This window comes from Syngnathoides biaculeatus, chromosome 16 (genome assembly GCF_019802595.1).
Source record: "Syngnathoides biaculeatus isolate LvHL_M chromosome 16, ASM1980259v1, whole genome shotgun sequence".
In the NCBI taxonomy this organism is placed as follows: domain Eukaryota; kingdom Metazoa; phylum Chordata; class Actinopteri; order Syngnathiformes; family Syngnathidae; genus Syngnathoides; species Syngnathoides biaculeatus.
This window is the reverse complement of record NC_084655.1, coordinates 19,196,526-19,221,007: the sequence shown is the minus strand read 5'-3', so window position 1 is coordinate 19,221,007 and position 24,482 is coordinate 19,196,526. Positions and strand designations below refer to the sequence as shown.

Here is a 24,482-nt window from a genome sequence, read left to right as displayed (position 1 = left end):
AATGAATGGAAAAAGAAATAATGTGTTCCAAGATGAAAAAAAATTGGCTTTTTAAAGCATTTTTTTTAGCTTTTCCTGCACAGTAAAAATACATGTATAGTTTAAATACTTTATATCATGAAATAATTTAAGAAATATATTTATTTTTTGCTTAAAATGTATGCTTTAGTAGTAGAGTACGCTAGTAGTGACCAGCCGTATCTGTAGCGACTTGGCCCCCATTCTTGTAAACTTTTTTCATTAACAAAAGTGCAGAATAGTTTTAACCAAGCAACTTGCCTTCTCTGGAGCCGTGACTGGGGGTTTATACGGTAGTCCTCGATAAGAAAAACAACAGTCACTACCGGGTCACGTCTGTGTACAGAGGCTGCGTTATACAGAATAACAAAAGTGCGCCGGTTGCCCCATTTCTGGGGGTTTTTCGGCAGCGTGGGAATTCACAACAAAGCGCGTCGTGGTTCAGCGGGTCTGGCCGCGCGCAATGTTTTTTCAGGGTTTTGTCGGGGGCGTTAAAGTACCGATTTTCGTTCGAAAACAGAAAAAAAAAAAAAAAAAAAAAGTGGAAATTTTGAATTGACGTTCGAGAACCAAGGCTTTACTGTATATATTTTTGACATTGCAGGAAAAAAAAAATGAAAATAAAGAACATTTTTTAAATCCATGCAATATGTGGATATGTGCCAGCTTTCACAGCCAGACCCGGAAGAAACGTCCTCGACCCCGCCCCGTGACGTCACCGGGGCTTCGCATTCCACAACATTCTTTCTAGCTAGACCAAGATGCCGACGTGTTGTGCCCCAAACTCCTACAACAATGAGAAAACACAACCAAATTTGTTGTCCTTTAACCTCCCGTGGTGCCATTTAATTATTATTAATTCATATAATTATTTTTGTTTTGTTTGTAATTTTTTTTTCACAAAAATCAGCCACAAAATGCCAGATAGTGGACATCCTCTGTCCGGTAAAACCGTATCCACGAGCAACGGGGTAAGAACAGGAAGTACTGTAGTTGTGCCAAACGCTGATTGGCTGTCAGCTTTCCAGCCGGGGTCATCGGAATGTCTGAGCGAGAGAAGAATTTCGCTAATAATTCTCAAAATTTAGAGATGTTTCTAGGAGAAATCTGTGGAGAATTTTGCCAATACTCATCTACAAAAGTTTGTGTGCTCCCTTTCCTATTTTTTTTTTTTTTTGACAAAAGTCCTTTAAAAGCGCCTGTATAGCAAATAAAGAAACTGATTAATTCACTTATTTTCCGATGGGAAATAGTTTGTGGCATGGAAAATACAAACTTATTTGCTCGATGCAGAACATAAAAATAAAGAAAACAGGAGCTAAATAATTTGGGTAAACATTTACAAGTTTATAGAAAATCTGTGGGAAATTGCAACCAGGTGACAGTGGTTTCTGAAAGCTGACATAAAAAAAATAAAATAAAAATAACTGACTGCGGGAAAAATAAACAATAACACTCGAGCCTACAGAACAATTTGTGTCGAGAGTTATGTCGCAGCAAAAGACCTCAGTAGACAAGCCGTGGGTATTTCCCCAAAGACGGATTTAAAATTGGAGTTACATGACAGCCAATCCTTTGCCGCTACGATCGGTACAGACGTCCAGCTCATTTTTTCTCTCACGCGGCAAACTGGTCGCACACCTAAGGGGGGGGGGGTGTGGGGGTGCCGTGGGTTCGTAGCAGGTTTAGTACATTTGCGCGCGTCGCTCAGTCCTTCTTGGCTTCTTCTTGAGCGTCCTCGTAGACGGCGTCTTCCTCCTTGTTGTCGCCTTCGTCCGGGTTGGAGTTGGGCACCCAAAGTCCAGAGTCGATGCAGCGCTTCATGTGCATCTTGGCCGACTGAATCGACCCCCCCATCCCCCCAAAAAAAGGACACAAACCAAATATTGCAAAATCAGAAGTTAAATCTTTCGAGAATGGGCGGGAAAACTTTTGACTTTTTTTTTTTAAACATTTGTAGATTAACTTAAAAACAAAAGTCCTTATTTTATTTTAATAGTAAAACTAATTTATAACCAATCAAATGCAATTACAATTTGTGAGGGTAAGCGAGACAAGATACCGTCATTTCCGGCCTACAAGCTGCGACTCTTTAGCTGCAGTTTATGCCGGGATGTGGCTAATTTGTGCATTTTTTCTAACGGCCGCAAGTGGAAAAGGACCGGTGGAATATATGTGCCGAGTAAGTGACTTTTACCGGCCCTGTTAGCGCTGCGATACCGTGTTGCTGCTGTGTTACTAGTGCATCTCAGTGATATTTATTGGTAAGTTTTAGTTTAACCGGACCTGTCTGCCCTAGCGTTAGCGGGCGCTAGGGTCTGCACTAGCGCCGCGCTAGCGTCAACACTAGTGTTAGCGCCGCGCTAGCGTCAACACTAGTGTTAGCGCCGCGCTAGCGTCAACACTAGTGTTAGCGCCGCGCTAGCGTCAACACTAGTGTTAGCGCCGCGCTAGCGTCAACACTAGTGTTAGCGCCGCGCTAGCGTCAACACTAGTGTTAGCGCCGCGCTAGCGTCAACACTAGTGTTAGCGCCGCGCTAGCGTCAACACTAGTGTTAGCGCCGCGCTAGCGTCAACACTAGTGTTAGCGCCGCGCTAGCGTCAACACTAGTGTTAGCGCCGCGCTAGCGTCAACACTAGTGTTAGCGCCGCGCTAGCGTCAACACTAGTGTTAGCGCCGCGCTAGCGTCAACACTAGTGTTAGCGCCGCGCTAGCGTCAACACTAGTGTTAGCGCCGCGCTAGCGTCAACACTAGTGTTAGCGCCGCGCTAGCGTCAACACTAGTGTTAGCGCCGCGCTAGCGTCAACACTAGTGTTAGCGCCGCGCTAGCGTCAACACTAGTGTTAGCGCCGCGCTAGCGCTAAACACTGCGTACCGTTTATCTTTGTAAATATCGCGTGTTTCAATGTGGGTTTCAATGTCGGCACTTGCGGATTTTACACAGCTGCGGCGTACGTATGTACCAAATGGTATTTCCTTTACAAATGTACTCGGTGAGGCTTGTAACCAGCTGCGCTCTGTAGGCCGGGAATTACAGTAGATAGATCAATGGATAGCTAATTTAACCATAATGAAGCAACCAATAATTGAAAAAGAATTTTAAAAAATAACGTCGCTGTCAATGCAAATTGTTGCAAAATCTTTGAGATACCAGCCGTGGCTTGAATTCATCTAGATTTTGATTTGATGTCGATTTTACATTACATAACTGACTTTTGGGTCACTGGAGCTTGAAAGTCAACACGGGAAAGCTTTGCCTTGCCCAATCGCGTACAAGCAGGAAGTAGCTTACCGTGGGATCCATCTTGCTAATAACGTCTTGCAACATTTGAATGTTTTGGTCGTCAAAACATTTCTTCATCGCCTGGCGGTGGGGGAGAAAAAGTGTTGGGCACTTGAAGGTACAACATTCGGAGAAAGTGAAAAGAAAGGGCAGACCTGTGGTAAACTCTCGTACACGTCAACAGGATCCAGACCGCCTGGTCCCAAGCGCTTCTCCCGCTCCTGTTTTTCGTACTCCTTCGTGGCAATCTCGATGCGGATCTTGGCCCTGCCACGTACACGCTCCATGAAAGACTCCAGCTCGTCGTTGAACGCGTCTTGGTACTGCTGATCCGACGTCTGCGGCGGAAACAGTGCGGCAAATGTTTTCGGGACGCTCCAAAAAGTGTGGACTCAGTAGCAGGTGGGCGCAGCGCGGCCTACCTTGATCTTGGCGAAAAACTGACGAAAGCAACCCCGGGGGTCCACGTTGAGGGTTTTGGCCAGCTCCATAATGAACTGCATGACGATGGTCTGATGAGCCACTTGCTCCATCAATGCATGTTTCTATTGAGGGAGACCAGATGTTATTTGTTATATTTATTTCAAATAACAAATAGCAAAAGTGTCGCAAATTAGGTCTGCCCGTTTATTGAGGACGCCTGCTGGCGATTGCAGCTCATTCCCGAAAATGAGTTTGCCCAAATCCAAATCCTGAATTATGCCTGCTTCAAACGAAAAGGCTGACTTCCTGTTCAATTTTGGGCATGCATTCTTTATCGAATTTTTCACGTATCCTCTTATGAAAGGGATTCTAAATTGCCCTTACATGTGATTGTGAGTTCGATTGCTAGTTTGTTTCTTTGTACCCTGCGATTAGCTGGCAACCAGTTTAGGATTTAGCACAGCCTCCTGCTCGAAGATACCGGGGATAGCAGTCACTGTTATTTGACGGGCTGCTGCTCAGCCTACTTCTACTTCCTTGTTTACCTGGCACCGCCCCCCCTGCGCTCTTAAAGTGGTACACTCAGAATTACAAACGGAAGACACACCTGTAACTTTTTGTCTGCTGGCATGAATGACCGCACCCGTACATTTTTCAAATGTACGTGACTGGGATAGGCTCCACCACTCCCGCAACCCTTGTGAGGATAAGCGGCTCATAAAATGGATGGGGTGCATGTTAAAATACAGGAAAGTAAGTTTCTTGTTCCAACCAGTGTTTTTTCAAACTTTTTAAAAGGTTGATATTTTGAAGGTTTTGTGCTGGGCCCACTAAAATTGTTTAATTTTATGAATGCATAAAGTAATAATTATATAGAATAACACACACACAATTTGTGCATTATGATTTAACACCATAATCCAATTTATTGTGTTGTGCCTTCTATTGTTCCCTTCTTGGCCACCTGATTGCAGTATAATGTGGACACGCAGACAAAGAATAGTACAATGATGCCTCGGTTCTCGACCACAATCCGTTCCAGAAAACGCTTTGAGAAGTTACTTGTTCGAAAACCAACTCGATGTTTCCCATTACAATGAATGGAAAAAGAAATAATGCGTTCCAATCCTAAAAAAAAAAAAAAAAGCTTTTTTTTAGCTTTTCTTGATAATAAAATGCAGAGTAGAAATACATGTATAGATTAAATACTTTACATAATAAAATAATTTAAGAAATATATGTATATATATATATATATATATATATATATATTTTAGTTATTGTTTGAATTGTTTTATCATGCATTTCTTTGTTAGTCTTGCGATGCCCCCCTGCCGACCTCAAGCAGATACTCCCGTACACTGGGAAGCGAGGTCTCCAATGTGACCTCGGCGCGTTTCCCTGCTGACCTTAAGCCGATCCTCCTCAACACGGGGAGGCAATGTTCCCCCTTCCACCACATGCGGATACTCCCAAACACCATAAACATGTCTTTATACAATGCCCGTTTTTCTCTCGTGGATTTATCAGGACACTGACCAACCTTGAAGAAACATGTACCTTAGTGTTTATGTTGGGGTACTGTGTAACCTGAGATCGCAATAAAAAGAGGAACAACAGTTTAGCTGACTCAGAACGTGGTTTGATGGTGCAGCCGGTCACCCAAACCCGTTTTCCCTCATGAGCCGATTAAAGACCTCTTCGTTGTCCCTAATTAATTGCGTATTCAGTCCAGCGGTTGGGTGTCGAACCTCAAAACGGGGACGTTCGAGAACCGAGTGACTCGGTGAGATGTTTGAAAAAAAAAAAAAAAGCCCTTTTTAACAAAGAATAAAGAAAATATGACGCTTGTGGTCTACATGGTACCAGTGAACCATACCTCCTCCACTTCAAGGTCGATGCACATAATGACCAGGTAGTTGGCAGTCTCCTCGCACACCAAATGAGGGTTGTCAGACAAGTACTTCTGGCTGTCATCCCAGCGCCGCAGCATGCCTTGAGGTGAAGCCAACACAGAGGGTGGGATTTAGCGACACATTCAGCGGGAAGCACCCTGCGAACGTGACGCCAATCCTCACCGAAGTGTTTGATCTGCTTCTCGTATTTTTCCACAAAGGTTTTGTGCTTCTTCTCCTTGTCCTCTTCGGAGTCCTCCACCGTTTCGGGTTTGACGTTGACGATGCTCTGCAAAAAAAAAAAAAAAAAAAAAAAAAAAAGGACCCAAAAATTTAATCAGGAAACCACAAACTTGCGGTTTTTGAGAACTATATCAGCCGCCGGTGGAAATTTCCAGCGAAAGGGCGCAAGTACAGAGCAGGTCGAATTCAAGTACTCTCAAGTATAACTGCACTAATACATGTTTTTATATATTAACAGCGGGAAACGGATGGGTGAAATTACTGCTAGTTCGTGTAGAGTGCCGTACTTCCATTTCATGGGGCTAAAAAAGTATTGTCACATTTCAATATTATGCATAACAGGACTGTCATTCAAAAAAGTCATTTTTGTGAGACCAAAATTAAGTCTACACTTTAATTGCAATCGGAATTCTTTTAGCTCACATCCAAATGATCAAAACTGAGCTACCTGCACATGGTTTTGACTTCGCTGGACTTTCCTGGACTTCAATTGACAAAGGCGCTTTTCTGAAACAAAATGTAACAATTTCCGGTCCCTTCACCGTTCAGCACTGATAGTAACCACAAATGAAGAAACTGCTGCGGCGGCTAAATGGCTTCCTGTACCATGCTCACAAATAAAATTCATTCAACGTGTTATTTAGGAACTGTTAAGGGGGAATGATATTTGCGAGAGGGCCATTTGGATTAAGGTCAGACTTATTAAAGGACAATATATTCTTTAATCATTAATGTGCATTTTACTATTGCGCTGACACAACACTATGAATCAAAAAGGGATTAAATATTCTGAGAAACTGAGCCAGTGGGTCGAATGAGCAGGTGAAAATTGAACGTGCATTTGTTTGCTGCGTGTACAGGAGAATGCAGCATGATTCTCAAAGTGTGGCACGTCATCTCCCTCTAGTGGTACGTGAAAGAATCCATATGTTGTATTAAATGTTCAAACTGTGTCCAACTTGACATTACATTGGCTTTTTTCCCCCAATCCAGTAAACTGCCCATTAATTGCAGTTCAATATAAATTTGAAGTGTAAGATTTGTTTTCTGCCACCTTCCATCAGCAGTATGAGCTTTTATTTAGCTTGTTATTATTGTTATGTCTTGTTTTGTTTTTTGTTTTTGTTTTTTTTTTGGGGGGGGGTCTTCAGTGCAAGCAAGTTTACCAGGGCACCAACCATCACACTGACAAATTCATGGTAACAAAATATACTATAATTTTGCCTTTAAATAAATGCTGTATAACCTGCTATAAGAGTTAATGTGTCAACAATTGTTGAAAAAAATACAAAAGATCGCCTACTAAGGCAGACAACTAACTACCTAGCTCAAGGGTGCCCAGAGTTTTTTTTTTTACCCCAAGATCTACTTTTCAAGCAGGCAGCCTGTCGTGAGCGACCGACGCCGGCTCCCAATGTCGTGATGTACTGTATATAAATATATATGTATATTTAAAATACAGAATTAGCTTTTTTTGTGCACTGTATTGTCTGTGCTTTCATCCTGGATTAGGCTGTCCCATGGTGTAATTTTAAAATGACACACCATCTCATCCTGCACTTTCTACTTTGGCTTCGGACCAGACCTATCCCACTCGAAAAGAGAAAACGTCGTCCAGTTTAACAAGTTTTTCTTTGATTATTGACATACTCCGACAGTCATTGCATCTTAAAACAACAGCATTTCTCCATTAATATCGAAAGTCAACATAAGCAGCAGGTCTCGCTCATCTTTGCTCTACGTTGCCCAGACTGTGTTGCTAACCAAAGCAGCGGTGGTGGACACTGTCATTATAAAACACATTGATGGGCTGCGGAAGTACTGTAACATTTGTAATTATGAGTGTACGTCTTTTAGAGCGGTGTGGGGGGGGGGGGTGTAATGTAAACTAGGAGAGAAAGCGTGTGGCAGAGCAGCGTCATCTTTAGAGAAAGTTCCGTTTGCTGCCTAAAAGAAACCAGTGGCTTCTTCGTTTCATTTTTTTCAGTATGTATGTGAATTGTCACCCCTCACTCATTGAATCACAATGCAAAATAGCTATATGTTATACATTCAATTTGCATTGGACTTTTTTTTGGCGAGCAACAAAAAGACCTTACCAGCGGTGCACAATTGTGCACCCGCGCAGTTTAGAGGGAACATTGGCTGACTTTTTTTTTTGGCACGCAGTCCCGCGATCGACCAAGACAGCCTCGCGATCGACATTGAGCACCCCTGACCTAGCTTATTATCATAGGTAACATCTTGAAAAACGCTTAATTTGAAATGATTTGTATATCAAGACACTAACTTTATTCAATATGCTTTAGTAATAAAACAATTGCCTTGTGCACGATGAAAACTTGATCCTACCCCAGAACTATATTTGAGTGTTGGCCATAGTATATAGCAAGTATTTTCTGCGTTAGTACTTGATGTAAAAAGTTTGAGAACCGCTGAAGTGCAGCATTGTCTCACCTTGCTGAAGCCTTCCTTGCTGAGCGTGTCCACGTTCCAAGGCATCTTCTTCTCTTCTCGGCAGTGATCTTCAAGCTTCCGCTCCCAGTCGCGCTGCTCCTTCTTCAACTTCTTCTCCTCCGCCTGCGCTTTGCTGAGATCGGCCTTGCGGTCGTCCGTCGGGGACAGGCTCAGCTCCTGGATTTTCTTTTGAGCTTCTGACACCTTGCGGCGGCACTCCGAGAGTCCTTTGTTGAGGTCTTGCGTTTTCTGCTCGAATTCTTCCATTCGCTGCACGCGGGCCTGGAAATGACATGTTGAGAGTTGGCTCAATGGCTAGATTTACGCTGCGTGGTTAAAGCGACATTAGTTCATTCATTGTCCGAGCTGCTCATCCTCACGAGGGTCGGGGGAGTGCCGGAGCCTATCCCAGCTGTCAATGGGCAGGAGGAGGGGCACACCTTGAATGGTTGACAGCCAATCACAGGGCACATAGAAGCAGACAACAGTCGCACTCACAATCACACCAAAAGGGCAATTCAGAGTTCCCAATGAATGCATGTTTTTGGGATGTGCGAAAAAATCCACGCAGACACGGGGAAAACATGCAAACTCTAAATTCCTTTATTACATTATTGCATATACACAACAAATTGATGGATAGCTATGAAATCATAAGTCACGGATAGCTTGGTAAAGTATTGATCATTAGTGTAAAAGAAAAAAAAAAGACTTGGAAAAACTGTTACATATGGGGAAAAAAGGAGGGAATTTTATTGTAAATTTTAATAAGCGTCACGGAAGTTGATGGACATAATTTGCTTTTGTGGGCGACATAAAATGAAGCGTCGGGCCGAATGTGGTCACTTTCAAAGAACAACAGAATTAATTTAATACGGTTTATAAAAGTGCTAAACTAGCCAAAATAAATGGTGACTCTTTGTAGTGAAATAAATCTCGACGGGGTATTTTCGTTTGTATAACTCTTGCAAACGTGTGTTCCTGTTGAATGGTACAGAATGACCCATAACGGATTAAAAAAAAAAAAAAAAAAAAAGAAAAGATAAAGGAAACTCGCGACATCCCTCAAGGCTAACTCATTGTTCGGCTAGTGAGTAAAGAAAACTGCTGCATCCTGACATAAATTATGTACCTGGTGTCTCCACCTGAAGAGGCTCGGCGTGTCGATGTTCGGGTGGGTGTCATCTTCGTCGTCCGACACCTCAATGTGGTCCCACACGCTGTAGTCTATTCTGGACATGATGAAACAATCTCAAGGTAGGTAGCGTTAGCTCGGAGGCTAGCGAGAATCGCTAAATCACCGGGAGCAGGGAATTATTAATCGAGGAAATAATGCTCAACGGTTAACGTTGCTTTTAAAGCTGGAAAGTTTTTTTTTTTTTTTTTTGCCTTACTATGATGAGAAAAGAAACACTTGGAAGATGCTAGCGATTGCCTGGCGAGATATTCTAGAAAGTACTCCGGGGCATTTCCGGTGCTCTTCTCGCTCCTCCTTCTCTTAAAGGGACATCCTACTATACAGTAACGTAGCATAAAATGTATCATCACAAGTTATTTATTAATATGTAATGAAGACTATTTTACTTTTATTGCACTTTCATTATTTGCTTAACTATGACCTTGTACATTTAATAAACGGATAAAGTGTTGCCCATTTGCTAATCAGACAAGGATGTGTTGTCCTAGTATGCGTGTACTGTACTTCCGGCTACGTCACAGAACATGGCCTTAACGTCACTTCTGAGTACGCCTGGCATGCAAATAAACACGCATTTCAAATTAATCAATGGAGTTAAATTGTAATCATTTATTGCCTGCATTTATATTTTATTTAATAAAATGACATTCCAGCCAATTATGCTTCCAGCCGTCGTTCCACGCACATCCCCACATCCCAAGCCGCGATGGAGGCTACGTGCTGGGTTTCCTCTCCGTGTGTTTGGGGTCCTTAAAACCGGCGCAGCAGATGGAGTTTGCGCCATGCGTCTGGCAGCAACGCCGCATGTCATCGATCACATCCGCGCACCTGCTCGCCACGTACTTGTTAGCTGGCGAGATGGAACCAAGTTAGCACCGTACGCGACATTTTTGCAACATCCTACTAACACCTACCATCCTATTAAGACGTTTTTGACCGTAATATACCTTGTAAACACGTTTGGATAGCGCAAGCTTGTTTTTGACAAGGGTCTTTTGCCGGCATTGCTGAGAAGCGAGCGCTTAATGTCAAGCGACGTCCGGCGACTTCCGTATTTATTTGTATTGTTGTGATCACGTGAGGCACAGCAGACCAATAGAATCATCTTTAAAATGGTCACAGCGACACATGTTGACTATTGATGGAATGGCAGGCAGGAGCCACGTTAATTTTTAATGGGAGTTGAATTATAAGTTATGTGAATACATTTAATATTCATATGAAATCATACGCATCCATACATTCTACTTTTTATATTTTCATTTGTTATTAGAGAAACAGCATTTAATTCTTGTGTAAAGACCATATTTACAAAAATAATTTTTTTTAAATTAGTGGAAGGTTATGAAACTGTAAAGAAAGCACACATTTCTTGATTTAATTTTCTTTTTTTTAATAAAAGAAGCATCAGTGTTTTCCCCAGAGACAACTGTTCATAGATTCTTCAGGATTACACTAACAATCACGTTATTAATTCACAAACGAAGCAGAATTTACAGTGGCAAACATTTCCTCATTTTTAAGGTTTTCATACTGAGCATACATTTCTAAAAATAATTTCTTTTGAAAACAAATAACGTAAAAAGTTACATGCTGATTTTATCAATATGAAAATGAAGTAACAAAATATTACACAATGACTGCAATCCCCTCATGTAGTGATCTGATTGGTGGTTAGTCGGTAGGCCTTTAGATGCATTTTTTTATAGATCCATTTTTTATGATGAGAGGATCAACAATGTACAGCGGAGCCTTGAGATGTGACTTTACTTCATTCTGTCCCCACGATTGGAACTGAAAATGTGTGTCAATCATCTTTCCCCACTGATATGAACTGAAATGCCACTAATCTGTTCTGAAAAAAATATACAATAAAAATCTTTAATATGTAAAGAGATTCACTCAACTAGTGTGAATGTAAATTCATAGTATTTTTCTCTTCAGATGATAAAGAATAAATGCCTGTGAATATTATGTTGTGTGTCCAGATGTATTACTGCACCGTTTGTGTTCAAACATCATTTGCTGAAAGTAACACCGCAACATGAATGCCAGCCGTTAGCCCGTCCATGGAGTTTCCCATTATACGTTAGCATTGAGCTAACAGACTTTAGGGCGGTATTTTGCATTTCAATGCCCCACTGTATTCTGTTGTTATTAGTATTATTATTCAAATCATATAGAGGAAAATATAATCACAATCCATTTTTAAAAATCCGTCACTCCAGAGTCATCATTTTTTCCGGACACAATCTATGATTGAATAAATACATGGTAGAAGTGGTTAGTACACCTGCCTCACAGCGCTGAGGTTCTGGGTATGAAACTCCGGCCTTCCTGTGTGTTTGGAGTTTAAATGTTGTCCTGGCTCCTCCCACATTTGACAAACATACACATTACGTGAACCGCACACTCGAAATGGTCCACAGGAGTCCATGCGAGTGTTGCCCGTACGTGTCCCGCCATTGGCTGGCGACGAGTCCAAAGCGCGACCCGCTTCTGGCCCCAAATCAGTTTCGGTCAACTCCAGCTCACCCTTTTGACAACGCGCAATAAAGAAAACGGACGGCTGGATAAATCCCCGCGTTGAATTCATATTTTATGCGACACAGCTACTGACATCCGTGACTAGTTGAGGAAATTCTGTAAATATCGTGTTACTACACAGTTATTAATGTTAGCAACGTGGCAAACTAAGTATAAATACTGGATGTGTCGTGAAAATCATCACTGGTGGTGGTTTCACACCTCCCGTCCAGCTTTGCTCTTGGCTTTGACAGCGAACTGCTTGGTCTTCTTCCCTAGCGCGTTGGACGCAGTGCAGGTGTAGATTCCGGGCAGCAGCGAGGAGGAGGCCAGCACGGCTTCTCGGGCCTCCCCCCGCCTCGGGTCGAGCTCGGGTTGCCAGCTGTAGACGGGCGGCGGGTTCCCCGCGGCGGTGCAGTTTAGCATCGTTTCGCCGCCGTCTGCAACGTCCACGGTTACTGCGTCGGGACTTTGGAACGTCGGAGGAACTGCAGCGGGGGAGGGGGGGGGATAAACTTTTGAACGTTTGGGGGGTGTAAAATCGACGTTTTAAAAAGATTGTATATGAATAATTAGTCGCTGGACCGCTATTTGCCTATTGATGGAAATATGTTAGTCACTGATCTGTTCTTTCACTCGTTCGCTGCCATGGACTTGTATATCCGTCAAATGACGATGACGATAACAAATGATGCCAGTTTGATGGGAGTAAAGCAAAAATAATTATGGTGTGGAAGTTATACAGTACTATATTTTGCGATCTTTGAGGTATTTTGAAGAAAGCCTGTTAAAAGAATAATATCTCCTTTGAAGTTGCTCTAAAATGTTTTTTTTTTTTTATATACTTGCATGCCAGGACAGATTAAATCCACCCCCCCTGCCCTTGCTTGAGAGGATTTGAACTCACAGTACACAGATGCTCTCAGCGGCTCCGAGGTGACGCTCGGGGGCGGTCGCGGTCCCTCCGGTCCGAGTTCCAGCTCGGCCACGCAACTGTACCGAGCGCCGTCGTCGGCCTCGGAGGGCGTGATGACGAGGACGGAGGAGATTTGCACCGGCGACGGAGAAGTGAGGTCGATGAAGGTGCGGTTGTACACCTCGCTGCGCTCCTTGTACCACCTCAAATTGAGGTACTGAACGGGAGCGACGTTCTGGACCTCACACAGCAGCTGGTACTCCTTTCCCGCCACCATCGGCCCGGTGTGATTTACCACCTTGATGGTGACGCTGTCCGGGCTTTCTGTGAGATTAGGGCACAAATTTACAATAAACCAATAAAAATTAATAAAAAAATAAAATACATAAATTATTTTTTTAACCAATTAAGCATGAAATTAACCTAAACAAATTAATTAATTAATAAAATATATGTAAAAATGAAAATAAAAATTGTAAAAACAAAGCAATTAAGACAGACGTGTCAAATATATATAAAAAATAATGCATTGTGAAAATTAATAAAAAGGAATAAAACAAAAATTTTAAAAATAACTTGAAACATTAAGAAAATACATGAGATATAGAAACAAATTGTAAAAATGAATTACAGAACAAGACTAACAGATTGATATTTCAAAAATTAAATATTTAAATTAAATATAAAAAAATCAAAAATATATTAAATTAAATTTAAATTAAATTAAAAACATTACATTTGTTTTGTCTTATTCTAAATATTGAAAAAACAGAAAATGATGTAATTCAAATGCATGGAAAATGACAAAAAAAAGGTTAATTGTAAACAGAGAAAATTTTTGGGGAAAAAAATTACCGAACAATATATGAAAAGAAATGAGCAATTGTCATATATATATATATATATATGAATAATATGTAAAATACAATTACAATAATAGATACATCAAATATAAAACAAACTTAAGCCAACAATTGGCTTCAGCCACATGATGTTTATAATGTTTGCCTCACTGTAGAGGACGAGGTTGAGCTTCTCCTCGCACTGGCGCGGCGAAGTGAAGAAGACGCCGTAGCAGATGGGCTCCTCGATCCAGTCGATGAGGCTGTCCACCTTCCACTGGACGCTCGGGCCGCGCTGCGTGTGCGCGGCGCTGATGGCCGACTCCCAGCCCAGCACGCGCACAGGCCGGGCGGCCTCGCAGCTGACGGACACCGGCTCCCCGAAGCCCACCACCGCCCTGGCGGGCTTGAGGATCAGGGAGCAGCCGTCACCTGACACTGAGACAAAACCACAACAACATAAATTTTACTCATCCCTCATCATCTGTAAAATATAAAAAAATACTTTGGGTTTAGAGTCACCGATGGTGTAGCAATACACACGTCTGCCCTTGGTGCGGGCAGTGTAGGATGGATTCCCGCTCAGCCATGGTGTCGATATCTGCCCTGCGACTGACTGGTGACCAGTTCAGGGTGTGGTCTACCTTTTGCCCGAAGCGAGCTGGGGTAGGCTCCAAGTTTTTCCCCCAACCCTTGTGAGGATAAGCGGTTTGTATAATGACATGACACGACTTTTGGTTTAGGGGTGGCACGGTGGAGCAGCTGGTAAAGCGTTGGCCTCACAGTTCTGAGGTCCCGGGTTCAATCCCGGCCCCGCCTGTGTGGAGTTTGCATGTTCTCCCCGTGCCTGTGTGGGTTTTCTCCGGGTACTCCAGTTTCCTCCCACATACCAAAAACATGCAACATTAATTGGACACTTTAAATTGCCCCTAGGTGTGAGTGTGATTGGTCGTTTGTCTCCAAGTTCCCTGCGATTGGCTGGCAACCAGTTCAGGGTCAACCCCGGCTCCTGCCCACTGACAGCTGGGATAGGCTCCAGCACTTCCCCGACCCTTGTGAGGATAAGCGGCTGAGAAATTGGATGGGTAGGAAGTGTAATCAGGCTGAAAGCAACACACACGAGGGTGTGTATGGACGTATCATGAAGAGGGGTTCGGCCTCAATAATATCAGGAGCATTTCCATGCTCCTTGCGAGTGTTTTCATTTTTTATTGTATTTTCTTTCATCGAAAATCTCGAAAATCGCCTCAACACAAACAAAAAAAAAATGAAATGTAACAAATGAAGATTTACGATCAAATTTAAGACGACAGCCGCAAGTGAAGGCACCGCTAATTGTGTCAAACAAACACCGCTCGAGAGTGCCGTTTGAAAGTCTCGTGAATTTGAGAGAGAAAGAAAAAAGTACACAAGATTCAACCGGAATCCGACAACATGCCAGAAAAGCCCCCAAAGCAATTTAAGGGGATTTTCTCTTTTGCTGACAAGCTGCGCCGCAAAACGAAGAGCAACCCGCCTCCCCACAATCGCCCATTTCGGGCCGCAAGGATGCGGGACGCACATTAATCACCCCGCACTCGACATTTTAATCACATCCGTCGACGGCGACGACTCGTCCTCCCCGACTGCCGCGCGGCGATCCCAACCCGCTGAAACCCCGCAAAATGACTTCAAATGACCGTCCTACCTGAGCAAAACATGCACGCCGCCATAATCCAGCGCAGAGACGCCACGTTCGCCATCTTCTCCGAAAGAGTCCCGGATAAGAAAAATCCCCAACTTGCACAAGCTTGGCAAACTCCGCAGGGAACAATGCTTGGCGGAGACAAGGGCCCCCTTCATCCCAGCTGACTTCACTCTGTGTGTGTGTATAGTGGGGGGCACAGAAGGGGAAAAAGGGGGATTTAACAGGTGGAAGGCCTCCGGAGGGGATAGAATGAGCTCCGTGACCTATCTGCTCATATTTTTGGGATAGGAAGTTAATGCAGTCACGATTTGCTGGGTGGTCACATCTGGAATTCTGTGATTATTTTCACATCTATGCGCATTCGCAGCAGGCGGGGGGCGGCCTTTGCAGTTGTTCGTCAGCCTCGAAGCGCGGCTGCCAGATTATTCCGTGCTCTGCGACGTAGTTGCGCTGCGCGCAGCTGCAGAGGCAGCAAAAAAAAAAAAAAAAAAAAAAAACAAAGAAATTTTTGGAACTTTCCTGAAGCAAAACTGACTGCGGATCAACAGTAAAAAAAAAAAATGTAAAAACAAAGAAACAAACTAAACAAAAACCTCACACTTTTAACATCATGACCCCAAACTTTTACTGGGACATACGGTCTGAGGCCTGGTGTAAATGGAGAAAATCCATAAATAAATATCCCTGGAAAGTTTTTTTTTAATTCCATAGAGATACCACAAGATGGCAGCAAAGACATTTAAACAGAGGTCATAAAACAGGGGTGTCAAATATGTATCTCGCGGGCCACATTGTGGTTCTGGTTTACAGTACAAATATTTAATCATCTCATCGTATTTACATCATCATCAATTTCTGATCTACTTTAGGAATCAGAAATCAAGGGTAATGTGTTTTTCAACATATTCATGTTTAGTAACACAAAAATGGTTGGAACATCACAACTTTATCATTTATGTTGCATGACAATTTGATTTTTTTGTACAAATTTTGACAAGAACGATTGAAATTGACACTTTCGCGGGCCACATAAAGTCTGTGGTGGGCCGGAACTGGCCCCCGGGCCTCGAGTTTGACACCTGTGTCATAACTAGCATGTACACATTCATGATCCCAAGTTGCATAAGTATTCAGTAGTTCAATTAATCGAAACAAACCATCCTGACACAAAGCTGCATTAGCTAGCATACACGACTAAACAAAACAGCGCAAACTGACGTGAGATAAAACACGGGCAAACAAAAATATGTACTCGCATGTCACGCAAACGCTACTAAGCCATTAAGGCTAACTTTGGGCATTAACATGCAATAAAAAAAATGTTCGGGAAGACAGGCAAATTGTATCCAAGTTATTACAGTACATCTGTTATTAGCAGTATCGGTACTGAACCAGAAACATAGCTTCACTTTTGAACAGAACAAAGTTGATTCATACGGCGCTACGGAGCCCCTAAAGGGACATTAAAAAAAAACTGACTTGTTTCTCATTGTAATGAGAAACTTTGTCATTCTAATAAGTAGGTTTCTAATTGGAATGAGTAAGTTTGTCATTGTAATGAGAAAGTTTCTCATTGTAATGAGTAACTAGTCCATTGCATGTGTGGAACATTTCAGTCTGCATTTCTACACAACAATGACAATGCAGGAGTTACTTCGGTTCTATTTTCATCGGGGACTTTATTAGAAAGACGTCGCTGCTTTACTAGCAAGTCGTCACCGTTACGTTGCGTCTGAGACATTTAAAAGTAATGTTGAAGTCTGTAATGTCAATCATTTTAGCCTAGCGAGCGGAAAGGAAGCCTATACTGCTATATTTGTGTGATAAAAGTTTACAGTTATACTCACCTTATCTTCTTTGAGTTGATCGATAACACTGTCAGGTGCATTCCTTGTTTTGACGAAAGAGACCAAGTTCTCTTCTGTTATCTTTCGCACAAGTGACATGCATAAAGCAAGTTATAGTTTACAGCAACTGAATGGAGGAAGCTACCGCTAGCTAGCAGGTAAATAAGCTACAACCCAGAGGAAGACATTTCTATACATTTACTCATTACAATGAGAAACGTACTCACTGCAATGAGTAACTTGCTCATTACCATGACAAACTTACTTGTTACAATGACAAGGTTTCTCATTACAACGAGAAACAAGTTAGTTTTTTCTCTTTAGGGGCTCCATACTATTGAGACATTGGAAAAAAAACGATACTGGTTTCTCATTACAATGAGTTACTCATTACAATTAGAAACTTACTCTTTACAATGAGAAACCTAGTACAATGACAAGGTCATTGAAAAGGACATTGAAAAAACTAGACTAGTTTCTCATTACAATGAGTTACTCACTGTCATAAGAAACTTTCTCATTGTGTTGAGTAACTGTCATTGTAATGAGTAACTTGCTCATAAGTTACAATGAGTAACTTACTCATGAAGTTACTCATTACAATGAGAGTGTCGAAAATCGGCTACCTATGGGTCGAAGCTTATTTACAGGCTAGCAGTAGCTTCCTGCGTGCAGGTAGCCGTAGCGTATTTACCAGCTAGCGGTAGCTTCCTCAATAAGGAATAAGGGTCTTTTATACATGCACACATGCAATGGATTAATTACTTATTCCGATGAGAAACTTACTCATTCATTGTAACTCATTAGTAAGTTACTCATTACAATAAGTGTCGAAAAATGGCTACCCATGGATCGTAGCTTATTTATCTGCTGGCGGTAGGTTCTTGAATAAGGGTCTTTTATACATGCACACATGCAATGGACTATTTACTCATTACAATGAGAAACTCTCTCATTACAATGAGAAACCAGTTAGTTGTTTCTTTTTTTCCAATGATTCTTTGGGGGCTCCGTATAATTGACCCTGTGTTTTGTTATTATAAATTTTGGGGCAAATTAAAAAAAAAAAAAAGTACCTAAGTTCTCACAGAAGGCCACATAAAATGATGCAAAGAGCCAAATCTGCCCCACAGGCCTCAGTTTTGACACCAACCTGGTAATATTTCCCCTCAAAGTCAAACACAAAATGCTGTGAATTTGTGACTTTTGCTAATTTTCCACAGGGTGAAGTACTTTTTTCCATCTTTCATAAAACCCCTGAACTATACTAACTACCATGAAAAAATTTTAAAAAAAAAAAGTTAAAATTCTCAACCTTTAAAGACACCAAACAGGTGTAACGGGGGCAGGGGGGCAACGATCCTTTAGAGTATTACTGCCATCTTGCGCCATTTTTTAAGTATTGAAGAAAATGATAAATAAGATGACCTCGTGACATTTTATGAAAAATGACTTTGTATTCTGTAAGTCGGGTCGCTGTTTGGACATAATAGGCACTGTCCATTTAATGTTTACGTTTTCAAGTACTGTATCACAAAAACAAGCCACGTTACACAGTGCAAAAAACAGGATGCAGCTTCACAGAAGTGGACTGGAACAGATGCAAATCATGCACTTATAAAAATAACAAATACACAATGATATAAAAGTGGAGCAAACCGGTTAGTCGGTTAGCCGAGAAGGCCACCCAAAGCGAGGTGCTAGGACCACCAGTCACCAGGGTTCCTTACGGGGGGGTCCACTCGGGTGGATGTCCGTGAGGAGGGTCCCAGACAGGCCAAAGCCAAGTAGCAAGAGTGCATGGAGGTCATGGCACATTTTCAGAGTAAAATTTCAGTAATAAAAATGTTTAAAAAAGAATTTAAAAATCATACGTGGCTCATACAGGACCTGAACTAGCTTGTCCAGGCGTATAACTGGGTTTGCTGCAAGAAAATGTTCCATGGGGAGTGACAAAATACAGTCCCAGGACGCAGAGCACGACTGCCAGGGCCAGAAACACTCCGAGCACCGCCGCCAACGTTGTTCGAGTCCCTGCGGGAGACGAGGGGTTTTCGTTATTGTCCCATCAAGAATTCTGGCTTTGCGTCTGGGCCCTCCGAGAGATTTTCCGCCCGAGGTACACGCCGCACCCCACAACGAACACGACGATAAAAAAAAGGGCAATTAAAATCCCAGCGGTGGTCCCGGGCCGACTACCTGATGAGGGAGGGGGGGGGAAACAGAAGCGGCGACGTGGAGTTACGCGACAATCCGCTAGACAGGACGGCGAGAATCAAAAAAAAAATGCTTACGTGAAGATCCGTTGACTGTGAAACGTTTGGTGGCGGCCCCCTGGGAGTTAGCAGCGGTGCACTCGTAGGTGCCAGGATACTTGAAAGAGGAGTTGAAAACGTCTCCGGTTCCAGTCAGTTTTCCGGACTCGGAAGGAATATTCCAGCTGTATTCCGGCGCCGGGTTCCCTGAGGCGCTGCAGTTTAAACTCATCCAGCTGCCAACGGGAAGAGTCAGAGTCTCGTCCTCCGGTTGGCTGAAGGTCGGCGGGTCTGTTGATACGGATTCGATTTAGAGTGCCGGTGGATATCCTGTGCAAACATTCGCTACACACATTAGGTGTGTTTGGTTCCTGTCCTGTGCAGTCCTGTTCTATTTTCTGCATCCTATCCTCACAGGCTCTACCGTCCAGCTAAACATCGTTTTCCTGTCCAATTTTTTACTCATCGCAATTCTTCCTAACAGGCTCCTGCCCCACCTGGCTCACCGCTCCTGTACCGTCCTGTCCGATGGACCTTTCCGACTGGCGATAAATGCCCGTTGTGTGACGTCGCCGGCCCCACGATACGCATCATCTCTTCGACTATGCTCAAAAACCGACCACGACGACGGCGGAACACCTGCGGAGCCCGCCGGCCGATGTGGCTCACTTTCCGGACCTTGATACGGAATAACGACCGTCGGACTTGGCTAGAAGAACAACGGTGAATGCGCCGAAAGGAGGAGAGCGCTGCGAGGTTCCCAAATTTATTTTAGTAGGTCGTACGGAATAGAATGAATGAATCGGTGCGCGGAAGACTTACACTGAACAGTCAGCTCGAGCGGCTCCGAATAGGTCACTGGAAGATTTGGCCCCGATGGGCCAAAGTCCATCTTTGCCGCACAGCGGATCCGGTTACCGTTATAATCTCTCTTGGATAACATCAAGAACTCAAAAGAAAACGTAACTGGGTCATCTTTGAAAACAGTGTAAACCTTATCTCTCTCCAAGGTCTCATTGCCATAGAGCAATTCCATAGTGACATCACGGACTGGCGCAACCTCAGAGGCTTCACACCGCACCTGGTATGTTTCCCCCTCCACAATGAGGCCATCTGAACCAAACAACGATATGGACACGCTGTCCGGCATTTCTGTGAGGAAAAGTGACAACGTGAACTTTGCTGTGAAGTTGACATTGAGCTGGTGGAGGATCATCGCCCCCGCTCCCCCCCCCCTGCGCAAAACTCTACTTACTGTAGACAGTGACAGGTAACACCTCAGTACACTGAGAACCGTTGACATTGACAAAGCAGATGGGTTCCACAGACCAATGTTTCAATGAATCAATTTGCAAAGTGAGGTTGGACACGCCATTGACCAGTCCCGTGCCTCCGTACGGAGACTCCCAGCCCATTCCCGTCACTCCGCCGGAAGAGGATTTGCACACGGCCGAGAGGGAGCCGCCGAAAGGCACCACCACGCTCTTGGGAATCATTTCCAGGGAACAGGAAGCCGTCGCTGGCTTCGCTAGGAGAACACACAAACACAATTGCGCGTGTCGTGAGCAGGCAAGATGGTTGTAAGTGTTGCCAGTGGTGGGAAAGAAATAAGGACTGGTACTTTGAGTACACTTACAAGCAATGTTCCCTCAAAGCTGCGCAACTGCGCATTTGCGCACTTGATGCACACTCTCAGCGCAGATAAAAACAGATCCAGCGCAGTAATCAGCATTTTTTTTAATACATGGCAACACACTGCCTCGCACAACAAGCTGCTGCTCGGCCACACACTCTACTTCCTACTTTACCTGACCCCGCCCACCTCCGCTCTTAAAGGGGTACACTCATAATTACAAACACGGCCCAGCACCAGTCTGGGCAACTTAGAGCAAAGAGTTAGACGTGCTGCTTACGTTTACTCTCGATAATAATGGTAAAAGGAAATCCATCCGTCAATCCATTTTCTTAGCCGCTTATCCTGACGAGCGTCACGGGGAGTACTGGTGGCTATCCCAGCTGTCAATGGGCAGGAGGCGGGATACACCCTGAACTGGTTGCCAAACAGCCGCACTCACAATCACACCTACGGGGCAATTTAGAGTGTCCAATTAATGTTGCATGTTTTTGGGATTGTGGGAGGAAACCCACACGGGCACGGGGAGAACATGCAAATCCACACAGGCGGGGCCGGGATCGAACCCGGGTCCTCAGAACTGTGAGGGGTAAAAGTAAAAAACAAAAAACAAAACAAAAAAAGAAATGTTGCTTTGATAAATGTCAGAGTGTGTGAATAATGGAAGAAAAAGAGGTGAAACTGGATGAGATTTTCTATTTTTTGAGTAAAAAAGGTCTGGTCTGAAGCCAAAGTAAAAAGTGCAGGATAAGATGGTGTGTAATGGTAAAATTCTACCTTGGCACAGCCCGATCCAGAATGAAAGCACAGATGATACATTTCCCAAAAAGCTAATTCAGTATTTTAAATATAGGAGGCAACGTAACAACCTGTAAAACCATTTGGGAGCATCATTCAGCTTTCAACGATACTATGCAAGGAATAGTTCAGTTTTAAACCAAGAAAAACAGACAGGGATATCATTGCGGGTAAAAAAAAAATAATAATTGAAACAAAGTTGGAAGCGACCTTTCAAATTTGTAGTTGGCAACTTTTCAGAGCTCCAACATGTATAAACTACAAAAAAAAATCCTTGTAGAGAGCAAAAAATCCTTATAACATACCGAAGCCAATTATATGTCAAAATAACACAGGGAAAAAAACATAAATTTTGAAATGATTTTTATTGTAGATCTCCATAATGATAATATCTGAAGTTAATGTCTAATTGTCAAAGTCTATTCAGTGGCATTACTGTGTTCAAAATTGTATTCATGTGTAACTTTCTCCAACTCTAAATGCTGACCCTGTTGCTCGAAATTACAGCATCATCAATATTGACTTTGCATTGCAATAATGCCGTCAAGTGTTTCCGGAGCAATTTTCAGAATCCGTATGATTTGCGATATACGGCCACAATATACGTAAGATTCACCACAAAATCCATTTGAACTACGGCTAAACCGCACGAGTGGACAGGTATGACTTGGTTTGGTTAGCAATGTTTGTTTTTTTTTTTTTTTTTGACGTTTTCACTGTAGGTTTTGCAAAAACATAAATTGTTCTTGAAAATGTTCTGATGGGAACGTAATGATTGACCAGAGTGCATACGTCTGATGTGGCTCACAGTGGTCAAAGGGGGCGCTCACGGGCTTAGTGTTTTTGCTCGTTCACGTCAAAAATTAGAGGACACAGTGGTTACAAGGTATAGTGACAGTTACATGTTCTACCACTAGATGGCAGACGATATATATTAAATCTTTGCGTATGCTTGTGTGTGTGTTAACCTGTTGCTACTCACACACACATTGGGAAACATGACAGTAATTGTACACAATCACTTACCCAATGTTCGAGTGTCGAAATCATTATTACAACACGTCTGTTTGGTGGTGTGCCTCGAGAATTTTCCAATGTAAAATACGGTTAACGAATGATTGAAAACACTGGATTATTGCACTGTTGTGTACTTTCAACTTCAAAAATCACACGAAGCGCTTTTTTTAAGCACAGTCATAACTCACAGGTGATCATCATTCACGAGGAGACTTGACAAAAACATAATGGGCACGAACCACTCATTAAAGATCAGAAAACGATAACATGGACGACGGGGCTAAGCTAGTAATGACAAAAAGTAAATAGCGCTTACCTGCGTACGCCATTAAGCAGCCGAATAGGATGAACATCATCACAAAGACGGTAAAACAAAAACTCTGGGGACTAAATAATAAGAAAAAAATATATATTAAAATATGTCCTACCACCTCACCCGTTACTCCGGAAGCAAGAACTGAAAGCAAAAGTTAACACTTCGCTCCGTTCAAGCTCTCCCAAACTCGCTCAGAAATGGGAGAAGCAAGGGGACCTCGGTTGAGTACATCCCCGACTACGTCAATTGCTTCTGCGTCATTGTTCCGAATTTTCACAAATGTTTCGACAGAAGGGGAAATTCATCGAACCGCGTTAGTGTGTAAACGTGTGAAAGAAAGAGAAGCAGGTGGTTGCATTCTTCCCGATGGCCGCGAAGGCAGCACTTAAAAAAAATTAATAAAATTTTAAAAAAATGGGGATTCCCACAACTTGGATTCCAACCATGTATTGGAAGTCAAGTCGTATTTTTACAATTCTACAGACTGTTTTCGACCACGTGACTACATCCGGGGCACGCGGCCATGTTGGATGGGTTCACTCTACTGACGCGCCGTTCACTCAATCGCTTTTGCATACAGACCGGAGTTACACAAATGTTCGTGCGACTGTTAAAAGTGACGCATGATGGCTAAGAAGACTTTGGAAGGTTATCGCGGCTCGTTAGATATTGTTTTGAAAAACCGTTACAACAAGAAGTGCGCTTTGATCGACATTATCGAGCAATATGCCTCGGAGAAACACAAATGGAGCACAAAAATGTGGGCGTCGGGAACCTATCCAGACATCGTCAACGATCTCCTCTCGACAAGCGCTTATACCGCGGACCAACTAAAGAATTACAAAGGTCTGGAGGCCTGCTAGATCGGTTCCGCTAATACAAGAATGCCACCGTTGTCGCCGTTTGGTCGCTAACTGCTCCCTTTTCTCGCACTGGTTTTCGATCACAGCTGGCATTCGAAGGAAAGACGCTGTACAACTCCCGCTACCGATAAACTAGCAGTGCGCCCCCATTCATACGCCTTTTTGAAATGATTCCGGCTTAGTTACGGTGTGTTTACGTGAATTCACCCAACCAAGATGGCGCCCGCGTTTTAAATCGGAAGGTGTGCGACGTCTTTCCGCAC

General features: G+C 43.1%; 3 protein-coding genes across 8 annotated transcripts; all 3 read right to left on the bottom strand.

Annotated features, from left to right (window-relative positions):
- Positions 1-1,227: 1,227 nt before the first annotated feature.
- Positions 1,228-9,821, bottom strand: LOC133515012 (hsp90 co-chaperone Cdc37-like). The gene is made up of 8 exons (XM_061847216.1): positions 9,454-9,821; positions 8,322-8,603; positions 5,805-5,910; positions 5,606-5,721; positions 3,726-3,848; positions 3,459-3,641; positions 3,313-3,384; positions 1,228-1,857 (listed from the first exon to the last, which is right to left on the bottom strand). The coding sequence occupies exons 1-8, from the start codon at positions 9,559-9,561 to the stop codon at positions 1,726-1,728; spliced, it is 1,122 nt and encodes a 373-aa protein (XP_061703200.1). The 5' UTR covers positions 9,562-9,821; the 3' UTR covers positions 1,228-1,725.
- Positions 9,822-10,108: 287 nt separating this feature from the next.
- On the bottom strand, positions 10,109-19,133 carry LOC133515015 (cx9C motif-containing protein 4-like). 5 transcript variants are annotated; one of them, XM_061847221.1, is made up of 7 exons: positions 18,997-19,133; positions 15,754-15,950; positions 15,491-15,661; positions 13,975-14,241; positions 12,953-13,285; positions 10,434-12,533; positions 10,230-10,369 (listed from the first exon to the last, which is right to left on the bottom strand). In XM_061847221.1, exons 3-6 carry the CDS (start codon positions 15,543-15,545, stop codon positions 12,262-12,264), a joined length of 927 nt encoding a protein of 308 aa, XP_061703205.1. In that variant the 5' UTR covers positions 15,546-15,661; positions 15,754-15,950; positions 18,997-19,133; the 3' UTR covers positions 10,230-10,369; positions 10,434-12,261. The 5 variants fall into 5 exon arrangements, with proteins under 5 accessions (XP_061703208.1, XP_061703205.1, XP_061703206.1 ...); XM_061847222.1 differs by having other exon boundaries at positions 15,796-15,950; XM_061847220.1 differs by having other exon boundaries at positions 15,491-15,950.
- On the bottom strand, positions 18,981-24,424 carry LOC133515014 (intercellular adhesion molecule 1-like). Of its 2 annotated transcripts, none has more exons than XM_061847218.1 (5): positions 23,357-24,403; positions 20,848-21,120; positions 20,415-20,744; positions 19,632-19,883; positions 18,981-19,371 (listed from the first exon to the last, which is right to left on the bottom strand). In XM_061847218.1, exons 1-5 carry the CDS (start codon positions 23,394-23,396, stop codon positions 19,217-19,219), a joined length of 1,050 nt encoding a protein of 349 aa, XP_061703202.1. In that variant the 5' UTR covers positions 23,397-24,403; the 3' UTR covers positions 18,981-19,216. The 2 variants fall into 2 exon arrangements, with proteins under 2 accessions (XP_061703202.1, XP_061703203.1); XM_061847219.1 differs by having other exon boundaries at positions 19,229-19,536; positions 23,357-24,424.
- Between the last annotated feature and the right edge of the window lie 58 nt (positions 24,425-24,482).

What these genes read in the sequence shown, in the direction of transcription:
- LOC133515012 (XM_061847216.1), bottom strand. Translation starts at nt 9,561, where the DNA reads ATGTCCAGAATAGACTACAGCGTGTGGGACCACATTGAGGTGTCGGAC. An exon ending in TCTTCAGGTGGAGACACCAG is followed by an intron (nt 8,604 to 9,453) that starts GTACATAATTTA and finishes TGTCATTTCCAG; the next exon opens with GCCCGCGTGCAGCGAATGGA. An exon ending in TCGACCTTGAAGTGGAGGAG is followed by an intron (nt 3,849 to 5,605) that starts GTATGGTTCACT and finishes CTCCCTCAATAG; the next exon opens with AAACATGCATTGATGGAGCA.
- LOC133515015 (XM_061847220.1), bottom strand. Translation starts at nt 15,545, where the DNA reads ATGGCGAACGTGGCGTCTCTGCGCTGGATTATGGCGGCGTGCATGTTT. An exon ending in GGCGTGCATGTTTTGCTCAG is followed by an intron (nt 14,242 to 15,490) that starts GTAGGACGGTCA and finishes GTTTTGTCTCAG; the next exon opens with TGTCAGGTGACGGCTGCTCC. An exon ending in GCTCAACCTCGTCCTCTACA is followed by an intron (nt 13,286 to 13,974) that starts GTGAGGCAAACA and finishes CTAATCTCACAG; the next exon opens with AAAGCCCGGACAGCGTCACC.
- LOC133515014 (XM_061847218.1), bottom strand. Translation starts at nt 23,396, where the DNA reads ATGATGTTCATCCTATTCGGCTGCTTAATGGCGTACGCAG. An exon ending in CTGCTTAATGGCGTACGCAG is followed by an intron (nt 21,121 to 23,356) that starts GTAAGCGCTATT and finishes GTGTTCTCCTAG; the next exon opens with CGAAGCCAGCGACGGCTTCC. An exon ending in GTTACCTGTCACTGTCTACA is followed by an intron (nt 20,745 to 20,847) that starts GTAAGTAGAGTT and finishes TTTTCCTCACAG; the next exon opens with AAATGCCGGACAGCGTGTCC.